Genomic DNA, 11,724 nt, shown 5'->3' with positions numbered 1-11,724 from the left:
TTTTCCCTGAAAATAAATTTGTTTCCAATTTTGGGTAAATTAGAGAAATTAACCCTCAAATTTAATTTGTTTCATTAATATTCTTAAATTAAAAAATTAAAATAAAAAATAAGATTTAAAAATATTATTTGTTTTAAAAATACTCTCAATTTTCACGAAAATTCATTAAATGTTTAAAATTATTTATCTATTTTATCATCTCCTATTTTCCTTTTATTTTGGTTAAATTATAAATAAATAAAAAAAACTTGAAATTACCTTTTACGGATATTTTTAAATTTTAAAAAGCTAGAATAATATCTTAAAACTTAATAATATTATCCTGTGAACCGTCGATAAATAGATTATGAAATTTCAATTATGAATAGAAGTCGGTTGGTATTTAATGTATTATGAAATATTATTTCATGGGCATGAATTTAACCAAGAGTAAATTATATTAAAAAAATAATGTTGAGAAAATGTGTTTTAAACGTGCATTAAAATAATTATAGCATTTATTTTAGCTACACAAACTTTTTATAACATAGATTGTCACCACATATGAAAACCGTTATAAAAGATCTATGATAATATTTTTCCGTAAGTAGTGTATCCAATATATTTTAAAGCTCTCTTCTATTGAGTCAGATATACAAACGTTCATATAGTTCATCAATTAAAATCAAGAAACTTTAATGGTTGATTACTCGTAACACGGTGTGTAATCTATTCACCTAAAATAATTTTCAGCAAACACTTCTGAGTGACCAATAGTGGTTGGTACATGATACACATAATGTGTAACCTTTATCACGAAAATAATTTTCAACAATCATCCATGTGAACCATAGTGATTAGTTACCTGATATACACAAAGATTACCACATTTTTTTTCATTAAAAAATCATAGCATTCACGTTGTTGTCCCAAAACAATTATTTTCATGATCAATAGACATGACAACAAACAACACTATATGACAATTCATATAATGGCATACACATACAATAGTATTTTAGAAAACAAAACCGTTTAGTTTCAATAGGAAAGTTTCTTACCTGAAATGTATCCCTTAATGGCTATTAGAAATATTAGTCCAGCTCTGACTTAGACCGAACCAAAATTAACATATCTACAAATGAATCAAAATTGCACCCGGCATAACAAATCCAAAATTTGTTGGGCTTCTTATGGAACATGTGAGTTCAATTTCTACTTTCCAAACACAGGTAGTTGGTTGTTTGACTTCCGATTTTGGTACTTTGGTTACTATATTGAAAGTTAGAGATAAATATTAGTGGTACGTCAAATTCAGAATTGAGATTGGACTAAAAGTATCAAGCCTAACGAAACTAATGGTTCACTCTTTCAGGCTGCGACGACAACAATCGATGGGTAGTTGTGAAGACCCACAAAAAGGGAGGACAAACATAGTGCTTACAAGTTTGCTTCGATCGAGGATAAAAACCTATATATGGTATCAAAATACGGTACTATAACAAATGTCATCACTATCGGAGAAGATATTATGAAGATAAAGAGCGAAGTGGAGGGAAATGTAATGATAACTTTTCAATAAAAGAGTTATGCGGAGTATTTTTCTCAATAATTTTGCGTACGTACTCTTCATTTATTCTAATTAGTAAACATGAAATAGTCCATTGTGGTTCACGTAAAAGGTGATCAATTTGTATAAATCTAGCATAAATTTGTATATTTAATTGAGTTATTTTGTAGAGGGATAGAATTTTGATGTTGATTTTATGGAAATCGAAAGCAACCTTATTGGCGATGATATGTTTACATCAATTGTTGAACGATGATGTCACAACAATTATGGCAGCAAAATTATCAGGATGACGTGCGAAAAATTTAATATAAATCTGCAAGTCACCTACGGAATAAAAAGTTTTCTACGTGGACAAATGAAGAACTTCCATTGAAGAACAACACCAATTATACTAACTCTCTAATCTCGTACTTTCTTTTCTTATTTTATTAATTTTGTATGACTAAATGTTGATTCCTCTGTATAAATAAGTGGGTATGAACAGTTAAAACCTTATAGGGGAGGCAGGTTGATATTCCTCTTCTATCATATTGTTAACAAAAATTACAAAATAATTATAGAAGTAATCACTGTGCATGACTTTGAGATGAGAGTTTCCGAATCTATTAAAAATAGTTAAAATTCACCACAAAGTTCGGTAACTTTTCTATTTGCTCTACATTCATTTAAATATTTTTTGTTCCGGTAGTTAAATTCACTTGTAATTCAGTTATAATGGTACTCGAATTCCCTTAATTTTCAACGATAAAAGTAATCTAAAAAATAGTTTTACGTCATCTCATGATTTACTTGTTACATTTTACTATAACTATATACCTTTACAAGACACCATGCAACGCTCTAAGCTGAAATGTTTAGTCGAGCTAACTAATTTGAAATCTTTGAGATATATTAAAAAATAAATGGTTGGTTTTACAAATTTACTGAGGTAAATTATCAAAGTTCTATTAATTGATTAAAATAGTTTAAATTAAAATATTTTGAAAGTTTTAGTGATGATTTGGTTAAATTTATTACTGTTAAGCCTCCAATAACAATGATTTAAAATTTAAAAGTTGGAGAATCTATTTCATATAAAATTAAAAGTATTAGAAAAAACTAATTTTAAGATTAAAAAAGATTTAAAATACCTTTTATGTTAAACCAATTTTTTATTTTGTTTATAATAATTTTTTTGTATTTTTTAAATTTGTGTCTTAGGTTACAATTAATTGTTTGAATCCGTTGAATAATTCTTCGGGGAGAGAGCGGATCATACCGCAGGCTCAAGCCTCGACACAGGGTGGCATTCTTTATTTGTTCGATACCTCTCATCCTCAAATAAGTCAGCCCAACTAAAATTTGAGTTGGGACCTAAGCCTCGGCGAAGAAAAAGGTTTTAGAAAATGAGGAAAGATAATGTTTTGGAAAACACTTTAAGAAATAACGTGTAACCCTGATAAGAAGATTTGACAACTTAGTCACAAGTCCTTATCCCTAAAAATGCCTCGGCCTTGGATCAATAAAAAAATTGAACTTAAAAACATATCGCTATGTGATTTACAATGTACAACAAATTAGCATGTATTTCTCAGGCACCATAAAACAACTAAGAGACTTCTACATGACATTCGACACACAACAAGGCGTTGGACAAGCATAGCCGTGACATTAACCTCCTGAAATCTTATATTCCAAAAATCGAAAAAGTCACCGGTCCTTATCCCTAGAAATGGCTCGGTCTTAGATCAATAAAAAAATTGAACTAAAAACATACCGTTACGTGGTTTACAATGTACAACAAATCAACATTTATGTCTCATGCACCGTAAAACAACCAAGAGACTTCTATGTCTCATGCACCGTAAAATAACCAAGAGACTTCTACGTGACGATTCGCCATCCCTAATAACTCGTCACGCCATCCCTAATAACACCTGCTAGTATATCCTGCCTATCAATGAATGATTACAAACAACCCAAGGGTATAAACTAATGAACAAAGAATGTGACGATGGCCACGTCGAGACTAAGTATTTTACCTATGCCATCCTCATCGAGAGGGGAAGCACTGATAACAACTCTCCAAGGGGCTTCTGAGTTTCAACCCAGCAACTCTATGCAAACGTAGCACCAACTTCCAGCATACTGAGATAAAAAACACCAGGTTTCCAAAGGTCAAAGCAAGCTCCATTCCATCAAATTTAAGCATTCACCTCAGAGTACTCCGACAAATCATATGAAGGAAGTAAAGATTTCAATACGTGCTAGCCAGTCAAGCTTGAATCAGCTAGACGTTTAGCTGAAAAGAGAAGCAGAATATCACCCAGTATCAAAGCACCAGCTCTCCCCTGCGCACGTTTAAATCATCTCCACGAACATTAAATCGATGCACTATTTTGTTGCAGATTCATTCTCAACGAGTTCGAAAGTCGCTTTCAGACGATCTTGTAGATTTTTTTGGATGTTTTTTGTAATCCTTTTCTGATTCTTAGTGCTTTTCTGCCAGGCCATTCCAAAAGATACTAGTACGCTACATCCCTTCAACTTAGAAGGTAAATCCTCAATTTGATATCTAAGGTGAACCTGCAAGGAAAGATGCATTGAACAAAACAATGAGCTTAAAAGTTTTTCAAACTACATTTAAGTGAAGTAAAAAACATAATAACTCAATATTCATACATTGAAATAGTCGCCAAGGGGAACTCCATGAAGAGTCAAGACCTCTTCAACGAGCCAACCATTTTTGTTGGGAAGTGAGTATCTTTGTTGTGTACTTGTCACTTCCACTCTGTAGTGGGAGATACGTTTGTCAAAAATATAATATATTTGCCTCTCATAAACATTCTCCTTCTCTGATTCCCATGGAGTAAATGAATAATTAAGGCAACCAGCTTTCTCCATAACTTTGCGCTCCAACTCAGCCCCATTAAATAGCTCCATAGCAACGCTGGTCTGGAAGCACCAGCAGAAATATTGTTACGACATAAAATATACATGGTAGTATAGAATGTGCAAATCAAGTTCATGTGCACAAAATTAAGAGAGAGTGAAAGTGGGCTTACAGGAACAGAAAGTGTGGAAGAGAGAACCTCAGACATACTGACTTCAGTGAGACCCAAAAATGATCCACTCTCTTCAGATTGTAAGTAGCCTTTAGCTTCAGATTCTTCTTCAACTATTCGAACTTTCTGCTCTGGACTCAAAGATTTGGCCTTCCACAGAGCCATGATTGTCCTATAAATCAATTCAGAGTTACTTTTTTTTAATTTTTTTTATCAAAGGAATCAGATGCAAAAGTTATTGGAACATTGTTTCTAAATGCATGAACACAACGATTGCTTCCCTACAATTTGGGGTGTTAAACAATATGAATGTTCATGTAACAGCTCAATCACACCGCTAGCAGATATTATTCTAGGTTTTTCCTTTCGAGCTACCTCTCAAGGTTTTTAAAACGCATCTGCTAGGAAGAGGTTTCTACACCCTTATAAAAAATGTTTCGTTCTCCTCCCCAACCGATGTGGGATCTCACAATTCACTTTTGGGAAGACCGTATCAGTCTTGTCAAGGGTGCGAAATACTTCGAGAGCAAATCAAAGAGGCTAATTTCAATCGTCATTTGCCATAATCAGTTTGTCTTCATAAAGGATAGACAAATTCTAGGCTCATTTCTAATGGTTTACCAGATAGTCGATTAAAACCTGAGAAAAATGAAGCAGCGGTTGTCAAAAGTGATTAAGATGAAAGCTTAACGTAAAGTGTTCTCCAATGGAGAGCTGCATATGTAACACTAAGGTTTAGCCTTTAAAATAATTGAAAAGACAAACTGAAGTTAGACAAGACATCCAGGTGCTGAGGCAAGTGATAACCTCTCACTATTTTCATTTTAGTTTAGCTCATTTCTTGAGCCTATTTGGAGCGTGGGCGGATGCTAAATGTTTGCAAGGTTTTCTTTCAGATGCTTGAGCTGGCTTCAGGGTGAAAACTAACTAGCAGAAAAGTGTGATCACTGGATCCACATTAGCTAGCAGAAGATAGAAAATCAGACGATCGAACTCCTGTAAACTGATGGATAGTGGCTTCTAACCTATCTGGGAATGCTGATTGGAGGAAACCCTAGAAAACTAGAAAAATGGTTCCACTGTCTCTCGCTCTTCAAGAATTAATGAATGAAGAAGTTTGAGGATATCGATTTGATCGGATTCAGTTTCACCACCACTACAGATTGGAGATATATTAAATCTGTATGATGCCTACCTCTCATAAGAGAAGAGAACGAGTGACGCCTAACAATTGATATCAAATAAATAAGTGATGTTCCATATGCTAATAGTCATGTATTCCAATGGAAATGATTTTCAGGAGAACAAAGGACCATTTTCTAGCAGCACAACGAGAGAGAAGAAATAAACATTTCATTAGACAAGAAAAAGAGGGGAAGGTGGACTCAAGGCTTTGTAAATATCCAATTATCAAAGTGTTCAAATTACAAGAGAACATTCGTGTATTTACAAAGCCCCTACTCCTTACCTATTACTAACTAAGCAAAACAACCAATCCTTAAACTACTAAACAACCTATTCAGTGATCCTAACATTCTCTTGTATTTAGAATCTTACTACGACATCCCACACAGTCCTACACATCCAAGATCCATAATGTAAGGGAATAAACTTTTTTTCTGGATAAGAATACAAGAACATATTTCTAGAAGAAAAGAGCAAATAATTCCATTTGAGACCAGAAAATGAGTAAGTGCAAGTACCAAAAGAAAAGAGTCGACAAAAAGGTCACGACATGAGTAAAAAATCAAATGTACTGAACTAGCAAGCGTGTACGAAATTACCTCTGTGCTACACCAAAGGATACAAAGGAATGGAAATGAAACTTCAGTCTGCCTTCCTCATCTAGTGTCTTTGCACCGCTCCTTGCATCCAAACCTCTACCTGCTCGGAGAGTGATAACAATAATTGGACTGCCCATTGACGAAAGAGTAGGAGCAACAACTTGAATATCCTCAATGTCCTCCCACAGGAAAAAGAATTTGGTCTTGTGCCCAAATATATTTGCATGGAAACCTATGACTCTAGCTGACAGAAAGATGCGCCCCTGGACACAGCAACTAATTATTAGATGAAACTCATGAAATATAATTTTAATTGCTGGATGAAAATAAACAATTAACTATGAAATAACTAAAGCACCTGAATTGGCATTTTACGTTTCAAATGACACGTAAAGTCATTAATAAGAAATTCTTCAGCTGGAAGCCCAAATAGTTTCTGAAAGGCTGAATTCGACTGAGGAGAACGCAAATTGAGCTACAATTCATTGCAACTAAAGGTGTTAGTATTTGAATGGAGAGAGAGAGATATCCAGTCAAGAACGTAAATTCTAAGGTAGAATGCTAGGCTATGTACCTTTTTCCCAACCTCTTTTTCCATTTTACTTAAATACTCTTTAGCAATATTAACATTGCTGCCTCTGGTATTATCCAAGAAAACTCTCAAGTGCAATTTGGATTGGCATGTTTGAGCCAACTTCCCCTGAAGGGGTACCCACATGTCAGCCAAATCTGATATACTAGTCTTGAGGAAATTAATCTCAGCATATCCCAAAGACGTAGCCTCATCAAAAGGCCCATCAAAATCATAAACTTCAACACCCAACACGGAAGGAGGTTCATCCATTGCATCAAACTCAAAAATTTCTGAAAGAAAAAAACAAGGTCTGTGTAAGAACATTAGTTTGTATCAAGTATAAATTTAAGACAATAGTTTCTACATCAAAAATAGGTTTTCATGATTAATAACTAACAGGTATCAAACATATTACAAAAATACCATTCCATTGAGGATCAGATTTTTGGAACTTGATTGAGCTGTTTTTTGTTTTTCCATTACATGTAAAAACCACATATGGGTCAGATAATCCACTTGAATCAACTGCGGCTAAGCTACATCCTTCAATTAGAGCAACAGTAAGCAACCATCCATCTCCCTGTGCTTTGACTCCATGATCACTCCCTGTTATAAAGAAAGGCACCGCAATCAGATAGAGCTTGTAGTAACAAACCGGCTGCATGCGTTATACTGAAATTACCTTTTCGCAGTCTGGCTCGCATGAAGCGTGAAATCATCCCCCAAACACGTTCACCCTGCAGAACTAGGACACCACACACAATAAATTCGCCTATTGAATCAGGTAGGTCGAGCCCTACAAATTCAAGCCCCTGAATTGTGCTAGGTGCAGCCAGCCAAATATGTACAAGCACGTACAAAGCCATAAAAGTAGTGAACACAACAGTACAATTAGCAAAATATTGGACAGCAAGTTTAAAGGTTGACTGTGGTGGCGGTGCCTGCAAAGACGCCAAAACCTGTTCCTTGTTTGATCCAATAGTCTTTTGATCAACTGGAGGAACAGTCTGAGATAACAAGCTAGCATACTGATCAAAATTGTCCTTTATACCTTGCCTGGCTCCATTCTCAATCATTCCTTTCATCATAGTGCTCTGCAGAAAATTCATTCGCCATGAAACTACCAGTCGTGAAGATTTTTCTTCTGATGGAAGCTCAGGACCAGGCGTTATGCAGTAAAGTATCTCTACTTTGAACGTGTTCCCATACATTACATCTGGAGTGCTTACAATAGCTAGAACTGCATAAACATTTCCATCAGCTTTTAAGTACGTTTGTTCCTCAAATGCTTTGACAGCTTTGATTAGTTTTGTTGGAGCCTTAAGATATGATACTGTTCTCTTTAAGCTTTCACCACCATTCTCAAATTTCCAATTTCCAAGTTGAAGTTCTGTAGTTCCCTGAAGGTCAGCCAAAGATGATAGAAAGCTTGAATCTGATGAAAAGAGTAGAGAATTGAGGTCAGATGGTGCAATGGCATACAATTGATCAACCATTATTCCTGGAAAATTCAATGGGGTTTCAGTTTCTTGATCTTTTGACTCCAATACTTTTATTGCTTCTTCAAATGTGGCCATAGAGGATTGCTCTTCTGAATTGACTTCCAAAACTTCAGAAGCAGGGATTTCAGATATCTCTGATAGGTCAGTAGCTCGAGACGAAATGAGTGAAGCAGAATCTAAATTTTTATGAAACATTTGAGCAAGACGACCAGCAAAGGTCTTCTGTTGAAAAGGTCTATGTTCCTTCAACGAACTTTCTCTTTGCCTCACTGGCGATGGTGAGCTAGATTTGCCACTATGAGACCTCGACGGTGAACCCATTATTTCATCAGTGGAAGTCTTTGGATAAGACACACGACCATTAGAATTGAAGTCTACAAATGCTTTGGTTTGAGAAAAACATATAGCAAGAAGGATTTCACCTGCCAAGATTACAAAAAAAACTTACTTCCTCAACTCCTTTTCAGGAACCAAATTTCATAACAAGAAAATGAACATTGATCAAGGAAAATTTCATCACAATTTCAGCAACGCAACCAAAAATTGGATCGCACATCATGAAATAATCATCAACTTCTCAAAAATAAATTTGTAACGAAGATACATGAAAAACTATGGAGAACAGAACATACCACAATCCTTCTGCTTGAACTTTTTGTTTTTAGGTTGAATAGAATGCCAAGTAGTACCAAGCGACCCATTATCAGAATTAAAAGCCCGCGAAATGGGTATCTTAACCTGTCCAACAAAATCATCATTGAAATACCTATCTTCATCCAAGACAGAAATCAATAGCTCCTCGTCAAGATCATCCACCCGGAAGCTAAACTCTTCCCCCCAACTTGGATTCAACGTCTTCTTAACCACCTTGGTCCTAAACTTCTGCCTACCAAGCTGCAACCGAACGTAGGGGTCACTAAATCCATTTAGATCCGTCGCTGGTAAATTCCGCGCCTCTATTACACGAACAGTAAGCTTCATATTCTTATAACCAGAACACATAGAATTCTACTCTTAGAGATAAATTGGAAACGGAAACAGAGAATTAGCGTGGCAATTAATGAAACAAAGTGAAATGTTGGAAAAGGTAGACGAAAATCAAATCGAAATGGGGCGTGAACACCCGCGATGACCCAGTTAAAACAATGAGAATATAAACTAATTGGTGTTCATCTGAGCGCTGCAAGAAATTAGAAGAAACGCATTCGTAAACTGAAACAAGATGGGAAGAGCAGAAAATCCGGAGGAGCAAGAAATTGTTGGGGAAAAGAGAGAGAAAAAGAGGGGAAATGATTTGGAAGTTGGATGAAGTTTAAAGTGAACGAGACTTTTAGCCATCGTGATCATATAATTACAAATTGCAAATTGCAAATTGCAATTCCAATTGCGCGTATACGGCTGCGCCTTCTTCCTTTCCGTTCCCCTTTCTCTTTCTTCCTTTCACGGAGCATGTAGATTAGGCTCCACATTGACTTTCCTTGTCCAATTCAGTTTTCTATGATTGCGCCACCAACCATTTATACAAACAACCTTTTTCTACCCAACCCCAATTTGGAGTGAATTAGGGTTCTTTTGTACGGTTTTTTAAAAAGTTCGACGATCCAAAAAATTTATAAATTGGGTTGAATCGAACCAATTCGAATAAAGAGTTAACCTCCACAATAGTATGATATTGTCCACCTAAAACATAAGCTCTCGTGATATGAACCAAGAGACATCAATCATACAATATATTTCAATGAAGATATGAAGAAAATGTTAGTGGTGTATGAATATTACAAACTCTTGAAATGTCTCGTGTAAAGTCAAGAGTTTCATTTTGAGGCTATATAAAGACATGTATGTTCTATTTGTAGGTAGACTATATGTAGTTTAGGTTATGTAGAATCATTCAAGCTCGACATGATCAATCTTGCTTGTGGAGTGATTTGAATCTCAAACAAATGTTCTTGCCTTGAGATATTTGATCAACAAGAATCATTCAAACTAGACATGATCGACCTTGCTTGTGGAGTGATTTGAATCTCAAACGAGTGTTCTTGCCTTGAGATATTCAAGCAACAAGATAATCTGAATCTTACTCCTCTTGTAGTGATTTCATATCATTCAAACGATATGGAATCAACCCAAGGGAAAGCTGTGATACCAACTGATATGGAAATCACTAAAAGGGGAGTAAGATTCGGATTACCTTGTTGATCGACTATCTGAAGAAATATCTCAAGGCAAGAACACTTGTTTGAGATTCGAATCACTCCACAAGCAAGATCGAAATTCAAGATCAGAGAACTATTCCTTGTTGGACACATTGATTGATTGAGCTCCACATATGACATCAACAACATTTCTTCTATCTCCTCAAGCTTAGCATCTTCCTTTCCCATTGAGAATACTCATATCTTAAATGTCATAATTGATGATACTTGTAACACTCAACTATAGCTTTGTTGATTGGATGTCTACTTCTTCCTCTACATCTTCCTTGAAAAAATTTATGAGCTTGATCACATCCTCTTCCACCGATTCTATTATCGTATGTCACCTTTAATGCTTGTTCATCATCTACATGTTCATTCAATCTTTGCTCATGTACCAGCAAGATGCTTTGCAATTCATCTAGACTCTTCAATTGAACATATAACAGTCAAATCTTGAAGTCATTGATCTCACGATTTTTTCAATAATCACCACTTGTTTCATGTTTTTACCATGAATTTTCATCTTATTTACAATGGTGAGTATTCGAGCCAAATATGTTGAGGATTGTTGGGAGAGAGTCCCACATCGGCTAATTAAGGGGTTGATCATGAGTTTATAAGTAAAGAACACAATCTTCATTGGTATGAGGCCTTTGGGACCCAAAGGCAAAGCAATGAGAACTTATGCTCAAATGGGACAATATCATACGATTGTAGAGCTTCATGATTCCTAGCATGGTATTAGAGCAAGGTTGGTGTAGATTGTCTGACTCTTAGAATTCTTAGTATGCTTTGTGATTTCAGCTTTGGCTGGTCTTCCACATCAGAAGCAATGTTTGCTTTGAAAACCACAACCGAGAAGAAAAGATGTTAGAGCACATTTGGGATGACAAGACACCGAGTGATGTTGTTCTAAAAGAAGAAGAATACCAAGAAAGCAAATGAGAGGTATCATGTCGAAGAGTGAAAAAGAAGTTGTCATCCAGAGAAGCCATAACTAAACAACTTGTAGAGTTCGAAAATTTGCTAGTCAGCCAGCCAGCCAAGAAGCCATAGCTAAGCAAATGAGA

At 35.5% G+C, this 11,724-nt stretch overlaps 1 protein-coding gene across 1 annotated transcript; it reads right to left on the bottom strand.

Annotated features, from left to right (window-relative positions):
* Window positions 1-3,197: 3,197 nt before the first annotated feature.
* On the bottom strand, window positions 3,198-9,919 carry LOC111471633 (C2 and GRAM domain-containing protein At1g03370-like). The gene is made up of 9 exons (XM_023117332.1): window positions 9,089-9,919; window positions 7,637-8,878; window positions 7,378-7,560; window positions 6,955-7,244; window positions 6,739-6,855; window positions 6,381-6,643; window positions 4,597-4,768; window positions 4,214-4,486; window positions 3,198-4,117 (listed from the first exon to the last, which is right to left on the bottom strand). Exons 1-9 carry the CDS (start codon window positions 9,456-9,458, stop codon window positions 3,926-3,928), a joined length of 3,102 nt encoding a protein of 1,033 aa, XP_022973100.1. The 5' UTR covers window positions 9,459-9,919; the 3' UTR covers window positions 3,198-3,925.
* Between the last annotated feature and the right edge of the window lie 1,805 nt (window positions 9,920-11,724).

Source organism: Cucurbita maxima, unplaced genomic scaffold (assembly GCF_002738345.1).
Source record: "Cucurbita maxima cultivar Rimu unplaced genomic scaffold, Cmax_1.0 Cma_Scf00054, whole genome shotgun sequence".
Lineage (NCBI taxonomy): Eukaryota > Viridiplantae > Streptophyta > Magnoliopsida > Cucurbitales > Cucurbitaceae > Cucurbita > Cucurbita maxima.
This window is presented reverse-complemented; position numbering and strand designations above follow the sequence as displayed.

Bases quoted from the DNA above. Each gene is read 5' to 3' on its own strand.
- LOC111471633 (XM_023117332.1), bottom strand. From the start codon at position 9,458: ATGTGTTCTGGTTATAAGAATATGAAGCTTACTGTTCGTGTAATAGAG. The intron at 6,856-6,954 runs GTACATAGCCTA...AATGAATTGTAG, and splicing joins AAAAAGAGGTTGGGAAAAAG to CTCAATTTGCGTTCTCCTCA. The intron at 4,769-6,380 runs GTAATTTCGTAC...ATTGATTTATAG, and splicing joins TCCTTTGGTGTAGCACAGAG to GACAATCATGGCTCTGTGGA.